At 53.3% G+C, this 8,169-nt stretch overlaps 1 protein-coding gene across 2 annotated transcripts; it reads left to right on the top strand.

The window, feature by feature from the left end:
- Nucleotides 1–2,735: 2,735 nt before the first annotated feature.
- ORAI2 (ORAI calcium release-activated calcium modulator 2) lies at nucleotides 2,736–7,589 on the top strand (the record flags this gene model as incomplete). 2 transcript variants are annotated; one of them, XM_079719396.1, is made up of 2 exons in its annotated part: nucleotides 2,736–2,975; nucleotides 7,050–7,589. In XM_079719396.1, exons 1-2 carry the CDS (start codon nucleotides 2,751–2,753, stop codon nucleotides 7,587–7,589), a joined length of 765 nt encoding a protein of 254 aa, XP_079575522.1. In that variant the 5' UTR covers nucleotides 2,736–2,750. The 2 variants fall into 2 exon arrangements, with proteins under 2 accessions (XP_079575522.1, XP_079575523.1); XM_079719397.1 differs by having other exon boundaries at nucleotides 2,742–2,979; nucleotides 6,991–7,589.
- Between the last annotated feature and the right edge of the window lie 580 nt (nucleotides 7,590–8,169).

Genomic DNA, 8,169 nt, shown 5'->3' with positions numbered 1-8,169 from the left:
GCCTCTGCTACCTGACAGAAACGCAGGGCTCCATCTTGACCCACCCCACCCCCTGCCTGAGCCCAGCCCTGGAGTGTGAGGACCAGACTCTGCCCCTGGAGTGGGGGAGGCAGGGGGAGGAGGCCTGGCCCAGGGTAGGACGCTGGGGCTGGAAGGGTGAGGATGCATCTGAATCCAGTCTGGGCTGCTCCCTCTACAGGAAGTGGCTTCTCTGTCTTCAGGACCCACAGGCCTGCCTCAAGACCCAGGCTCCAAGCAGACTGACAGCCCTTCCTTCCCAAACCCTGCCACTCGAAGGACATCTGCAGGGCTGAGGCTGGCCTGCCTATTGCCCAGAGGCCACCATGGCCCAGAGGCCACCATGGCCCAGAGGCCACCGTCAGACCTCACTGCCCATGAAGCTCTCCACTTTCCAATTTGAGCTCAGATCTCGTTCATTGATGGTCCCTGTGCTTCCCTCTTCTTCACCCCATACATCCCTCTGGAGGCCACCAGGCCCTCCTGCCCCTCCCAGTCGGCCAAGCGTTTGAGCACACAGACCAGACTGAGGCTGCATTGTTCCCTGACCAGCTCCGTCCAAGCCCCTGCATCCGGGCACCGCCAGAGCAAGTCCAGCACAGTCATACTTTCCAGGCTCCTTGTACTGCCTGCATCCTGCCTTCCACCCCCGTTTCCCTGACCCCCTCTGCAGCTAGCTTTTCTGCCCTGCCTCTCAGAAGCTCCCATGTGGGCAGCGTCTTGTCTTTGAGGGAGGGTCCCTCTTTGCCAATGCTACCTTCACTACCTATGTCCTTGTCCCTATCCTGGCTCCCTAGCAGGGCCCCTCTCCCGGGTCAAGACTAGAGGCAGCCAGCCCCTCCTGCACTCCCTCAGCCCTCACACCCCCTCCACTAAAGCAGCATTTAACTCACTGGATGAGATTCCCCCCGCCCTTATCTCACTCCCCCCCTGGACATCCTCACCTTTCATCTTTGATCCTTAAGTACCAAATGCAGTCTTACCTTCGGGCTCAGGAAGCATTTATTGGATGCAGGATGGAGAGATGGATCCTCTGAGGGGGCAAAGCTTGTGCCTTTCACCCCACCACACACTGGACAGTGTCTTCATCATAACTGTGGGCTCACTTCTGATACATAGGGGGAGAAAAAGAGAAAAAAATGTATTTCCAAATGACGCCATTCTCAATTATTTGGAGCCAGCCAATGGATTGGTTAGTGAACAACATTTCTCTGAATTCTCCTCAAGGGAAGGGACATTCCTGTGATTGAAGTGCTTGCAAGCGGTGCTGCTGGCTGCAGATGTGGATGGGGTGGGGGGGTGCGGGTGACCAAGGTTCCCAAGTCGGCCCTCCTGTAAATGACCTAGTAATTGGCATCCCAGGCAGAAATAGAAGAGCACAGAACTGTTTCCCGGGGCCCTATTGGCCGGTAAAAGCCGAGCCTCCGCAGCCTGGTGGAAGACAAAGAGGAAGGCACCCCAAAAGAGAGAGGCCTTCCCCGCCTCTAGGACCTTCCCAGAGAATCCTTTTAGGGGTTGGCATGGACAGGTCAAGTGTTGGGCATTTCCTCAGCCGCTGACCCTGATGAACACCCCCTACTCCGCCCACCCACCCCCAGCCAGGCTCCCTGGAACCTGGGAACACTGCTCTGTTTTGTAGTAGCCTTAAGAAGGCTTTTCACGGGGCCTATGCGGGCTTGAAGGTACAAGTTAATATCTGATGCCAAGTGAGCTGTGAGGTGCCTGTGCCCTTGAAGCCTGCCCTGCAGATTAATTCGAGCTGATCCCGCGGGCTGCTGCATGGGCCGGCCCCTTGGGCCACACAAGACCGCCAATCCCCTATCTGGATTAGTGGAGATTTGGGTTTAAATTCACAAATCTCGACAGATCAGCCCTTCTGATCTTCATCGTGTGTTACTGTCAAACCAGATGTCTACTGGGATACTCGAGGGGTCTCCAGCCTCCATTTCTCGGAACAAAAACAAAAAAACCCCACAAAAAACCATGCTCACGTCAATTGGCCAATTCAGTTTTTCATTTTGCTAAAGGTTTCCATTGCAGCCTGGATGTGGCCTTAGTTATACAAACCAGGTATTTTCAGGGCGAACTGTGCTGATTAAAATCTAAGTTGGATTTGAGAAGTTAGCGGCTGCTTGGAAATGTTGATTTCATGGTTGGCACCTGGCCACTGGAAAGCAGTTTTGGTTCTACTCTCTTGTCTAAGAGCCCGGTAGGGTGGGGATATCCCTAGGTGAAGGTGAGCAGGTTGGAAAGGTCAGGTGTCACACTCACATGGCAGGGTCAAATCCAGAAGTTTAGGTCCTAAAAGCTTCCTAAATACTACAGCTCCCTACTCCCTGAAGATAGGTGCACCTCTGAGGAGTCCTTAGGTGCTTTTGGCCAACCTTGGAATTCCATTCTCCCAAGAGCCACACTCAGTTGGAGCCTTTCTGAGCTCGGGGTGGGAGGCCAGATTCCTGCTTCGTGGAGGAACACTGGATGCTGCGATGGTTCCTGGAGATGCACCCCTGCCCCTCCTTTCCTGCAGGTGGTCCCCACATTCCTGTGCGAGGACTGCCTCAGAGGCCAGGGCTCCATACTTCTGCACCCCTGGATCCCACGGCCCTGGCACAGGGTGTATACAGTGGGCCCCCAGGGGAGGTTAAAGGGACTTGGATTCTGGCTTTTCCAGGCCCCGGGAACCCTCTGGGATGCCTGAGTGTGTCTCTGCCGCCCACAGCCTGGCTCCCACCATGAGCGCCGAGCTCAACGTACCTGTGGACCCCTCCACTCCCGCCTGCTCGGAGCCCGGCCACAAGGGCATGGATTACCGGGACTGGGTCCGCCGCAGCTACCTGGAACTGGTCACCTCCAACCACCACTCTGTGCAGGCCCTCTCCTGGAGGAAGCTCTACCTGAGCAGGGCCAAGCTGAAGGCCTCCAGCCGGACGTCCGCCCTCCTCTCGGGCTTTGCCATGGTGAGTGGAAACACATGGTGGGAAACACAGCCTGTGAAGTGGGCTTTTGCTAATTGAAATCCTGTGATGCTTCAGGGAGCAAAGCACTCCCTCCGGGCCCTGCTGACAGTCAGGATGGACCATTAGCAAGTCTCTGCCCAGGTCCCACCTCCTCCAAGGGGACTGCTCTGGCAACTGGGGGGGTGGCCTGGGGTATCCAGGGGAGTCCCCAAGCCCCAGAGCCCCCAGAAAGCCCACTCTCACATTCACATACCGTATTTACTTTGCAGGGAAGTTAGTGGGGTAATTAAAATGGCTTCAGGGTACAAGGTTTCCTGGGCAAAAGTCCCCACATCTGCACATCTCAGGCACCACCCAAGAGTTTGGGAATTTGAGCAGAAACTGTGGCATGGGTTGCGTTTGCTTAGTTTAGCCCAGCTGGGGACACAGATGCTCCCTGAATGTGGTCTCTGGGGTGACGAAGCAGAGCCTCTGGCCTGACACCCGGCTGCCCGGCTGTGCTTTCCTTCTGAGTCATCCCCCAGGACAAGAGTCTGTCTGGGGAAAAACCATGGGCCCTGAAAAAGGGCCACATCCCCTGTTGACTTCAAAGCCTGCAGACCTTCATCCCTTCAGGGGATTGTCCCAGAGAGGGGGGATGTCAGGATTCCGGATTCCCAGCGAGAACTGCGGCCGCCCCTCCTTTTCTTTCTCTGTTGTCTGCTCAGAGGTCCTATTGGGCTGGAAGCCTTTTTTTTTTTTTAATGTAAAAACAATTGTTTTTCCATATCCCAGAGCCTCAGCTGTCAAACGGATACGCAGAAAATAAAAAGCTGTCCGAGCGAGCCAGTGCGGCCACTCCCATGACAAGGGCCTACCCGTCATCAGCACTGGTCACCCGTGGAAAAATGAGACCTCATGTAGTCGGGGCGTGACTTCATACAGGGCAGGGCAGAGGTCACCACATTTAGAGGGCAGTCAATTTGGGTTTAGGTCTGTAGTTCAGAGCAAAGGCTTATTTAGGTCTTGCATTTTATTGCTTAAAACGTTAATTACAAAAGTGTACAATCATATGGGACATAACTTTGGCTCAAAATCATTTTCTTCCATCACATTAAAAGAGGAATATTTTCTCAAGCTTAACTTTAAGAAATAGCAAGAGAAGTTTAGACGTCACCATTAAAATTAGATCTTGTTTTCTACCCTCACAGTAGGGTATAATGCGTAGTAATACTATGCATGTACTGCATTAAATTTTTCTGGCCTATATTTATTATTATATATTTTTTAACTTTGGAAAACTAACTGAGAAGTACTGCATGATGTAATGAAGTAGGATGGTTTCCTTTCTGTGCGGGGCCTGGGTCTCGGAAATCACTTCCCGTCTGCAGCTGTCCCTTGAGACCCCAGTCTTCCAAACATTTGGACTTCCAAATTTAGGGAGGAGTCTGCTCACCCAAGTTTGAAGGCTACAAAACCCCTCATTAAAATTTGCAAACAAGCCCTGTGAATAAAGCTGTAAAGCAAAGAGTGAATTCTGGAGGAGTACTTTGAGACTTAATGGCAGCCTTCAGGGGTGTGAACTGGCCTTAGAATGAGGACAGTGACCGTTGAATAATAATAATAATAATTCATTATTATTCATTCAATAGTATTATTCATTCAATAATAATGAATTATAATAATTCATTTCTTCAGCATTTATGGAGTATCTCCTCTGTAGCAAGTGCTTCCTTAAGCCGTTGGGGATACATTTCAGAAGCCACAGACCCCAGTAAATCAGATAATTATTCAGACTGCAGAGCAGCCCAGGTGAAAGAAATGATGAATACAGATCGTCAGCTAGTATCATGCCCACTGTGGAAACCACAGCTGAATAAGGGCAGGGACATGGAAAAATGAACAGGCCGCTCTGTAGGTAGAGTTCCCTCTCCATATTATGTATTCCCTAATTAGAATTGCAAAGCTGTTCCTTTTTCCAGCAAGTGCTTATGCCTGACCTTAAACTTATTTCTTCATGTTTATCCTGCCCCTAACACAGAGAACCAGTGATCCAGGACCCCTTCATAAAAATCTTTGCATAAATACACTGAAAAATGGCCTTTGGCCTTTTCTCCTGAGGTTGAACAAAACTTCTTTCCTCATAGGCCTTTTAATCATCTTTGTTTCTCATCTCTGCACCCTCTGAAGTTTACAACATCCTTTTTTGTTGGGCCATATCCTTTGTGGTCACAAGAGCCTACCCAGGCTAAAAGGGCACTGAGAAAGGACCACCCCTCCTCTCAGTAGTGTGGCTGCTGTCTCTTTGGAGCAATAATCACTGCTGAGTTTCTGTTCAGCTGTGGTCCACTAGGACTGGCATATCTTCTTTTTACCTACCAAATGTTCCATCTTCACTGAAGACGGAGTGAGAGGATGAGGTCCTCACTCTAAGAGGCAGTAGTTGCTAGAAGTTATGAAATCTTTCTTGTAAATTTTTAAAAACAGGGATGGCTCTGGGAGTTCCCTGGCGGTCCAATGTCAGTGGTTGGGACTTGGCGCTTTCGCTGCCATGGCCCCAGGGTTCCCACGGGATTGCCCCGTGACTCCTGAGCTGGGCTGGTGGCAGGTCAGGGAACTAAGATCCCACAAGACGTGCAGCATGGCCCAAAACAAAACAAACCAACAACAACAACAAAAAAGGGATGGCTCAGCTCTAGGAGACAAACAGTGTGAGTGGAAAAGCCTTCTGGCTTCTCTCTGCCTCCCTGTTCCCCCTTCCTTGATGGGTGTGGTTTCTTACCTTTGGGTGCCTGGGAGAAGGCCCTTGGTGAGCCTGGACTAAACCCTCCACTGGGGTTGGTCCACAGAGCTGGGGTGGGATGTGGCCTGCAGGGGAGTGGACTGGGTGTGACCTGGGGAAGCTGTGGCCTGGGGAAGCGTGGCAGGAGCCTGGCGCCCAGTCTGGACTTTGAAAGCCCCTTAGGGCTTGTGGTGAGCAGATCCCAGCCTAAATAGACACTCACTGCTACAGAGATAAGCTGGGGCTTCGGGTCCTTCTGTGAGCCTTTTGTTCCCTTTCATTTAAAAGTCGTTTTTATTTTTTCAAAGTTAGCACATGCGCAGTTTAAAATTAAGTACTGCAAAGGGCTTGTAACAAACCCCTGCAGCCCCGCGTTCCCATCCCTGGAGGCAGCCTCCGGCAGCCCCTCCGCCTCCACGTCTCTAATGACATTTGGGAATTGCTGTTTCTTGACTTACCCTTTTTACATATTTCCTGTTGGCCTCCTGCTCCCGTTGACTGCTGCTGCTGATTCAGCTCAGTTGTCCCAGCCCAGCCCCTTCCCAGCTTCCCCTCCTCACCGTTGTTTTCATTTATATGACGATTCCCGGCCTTTGGAGAGGTGGCTGCTCACTCCCGCTTTTGGTTTCAGCTGAGAGAGGCACCCTGTGGCTTGTGTGAGGCCATCCAGTGTATGGCTCTGAGCCCAGGGACCATCAGGAGCCTCCATCATTACTTCTTTTTACCTCTTAAAAGGTCAAGTTTGTTCTTTTGAGAAACATCAGTTGTTTTGCAGCTAAGCTCCACTGCAGCCTGGCTCTGATATCAACAGCAAAGTCGCATGTTCCCAGGGAAGTGTGGCCTCTGCCCTGGGCTGGAGCCCGGCACCCCAATATACCTACGTTCTTGGCATCCAGGATGCGATCACCGCCCTGCCCAGTGCTTCTCTGGCCTCTTCTGTACTTTGTAGATTTTCCCTTAATGAGATCTTCTTTCGCTAATCAGCAAAAAAAAAAAAAAAAAAAGTAAAGTTCAGGGCTTCCCTGGTGGCGCAGTGGTTGAGAGTCTGCCTGCCGATGCAGAGGACGTGGGTTTCGTGCCCCTGTCTGGGAGGATCCCACATGCCGCGGAGTGGCTGAGCCCGTGAGCCATGGCCGCTGAGCCTGCGCATCCGGAGCCTGTGCTCCACAACGGGAGAGGCCACAACAGTGAGAGGCCCATGTACCGCAAAAAAAAAAAAAAAAAAAAAAAGTAAAGTTCAAAATATTTGATCAGTGAGCAGGGCGCCCTCTGCTCTGTGGGCACCCCAACCCAGCGCCCCCTCTGCCTTGCAGGTGGCCATGGTGGAGGTGCAGCTGGAGACTCAGTACCAATACCCGCGGCCGCTGCTCATCGCCTTCAGTGCGTGCACCACAGTGCTGGTGGCCGTGCACCTGTTCGCGCTGCTCATCAGCACGTGCATCCTGCCCAACGTGGAGGCCGTGAGCAACATCCACAACCTCAACTCCATCAGCGAGTCTCCGCACGAGCGCATGCACCCCTACATCGAGCTGGCCTGGGGCTTCTCCACCGTGCTGGGCATCCTGCTCTTCCTGGCCGAGGTAGTACTGCTCTGCTGGATCAAGTTCCTGCCCGTGGACGCGCGCCACCAGCCCGGCCCCCAACCTGGCCCTGGGGGCCACACGGGCTGGCAGGCCGCCCTGGTGTCCACCATCATCATGGTGCCCGTGGGCCTCATCTTCGTGGTCTTCACCATCCACTTCTACCGCTCGCTGGTGCGCCACAAAACCGAGCGGCACAATCGCGAGATCGAGGAGCTACACAAGCTCAAAGTGCAGCTGGATGGGCACGAGCGCAGCCTGCAGGTGGTGTGAGCGTGCGCGCTCCTGGGCGGGGCCGATGCCGTGTCCGCGGCTGCATCCGCGTCAGCTCAGCGTCCACGCCTCGCGTCGGGAGGGAACAGAACTCGCTTGCGGGATGGGGAATTTCAGAAATGCAAATTGCCAACGAGAGACACTGCCAGGCGGTTCAAGACCAAAGTTCTACTCCTGTCTTCATGCTGTAAGACCTGGATCGTTTTCCTTCATAAGATGGAAATCTTCAGTTAAACGGGAGACCGATGCTAAGAGCTCAGGGCAAAGAAAGGACGAGTCCTTGGCCCTGGGCACTTCCTGAGGCTGGAGGCCGGGCTCCGAGTAGCACCGGGTGGTCACGGGTCACCTCGGAGACCTGGAGCGAGCAGCCAGCGGGGGCCGGGAGCCTGGCAGGGACCTGGAGAGTCGGGGCAGCACCATGGGTTCAGGGAAGGGATTGCCCCGTGACTCCTGAGCTGGGCTGGTGGCAGCTGGGTAGCACATCTGATGGTACCACCCTGCTATGATTAGACGAGGCACAGGCTTACAGCTTGGCCTGGTGCTTCCCTCCCTGCCCTGGAGGGAGCTGGGTGGCCTGGCT

Source organism: Hyperoodon ampullatus, assembly GCF_949752795.1.
Source record: "Hyperoodon ampullatus genome assembly, chromosome: 14".
NCBI lineage: Eukaryota > Metazoa > Chordata > Mammalia > Artiodactyla > Ziphiidae > Hyperoodon > Hyperoodon ampullatus.
The sequence above is the reverse complement of the archived record's forward strand: the minus strand, read 5'-3'. Positions and strand labels throughout refer to the sequence as shown.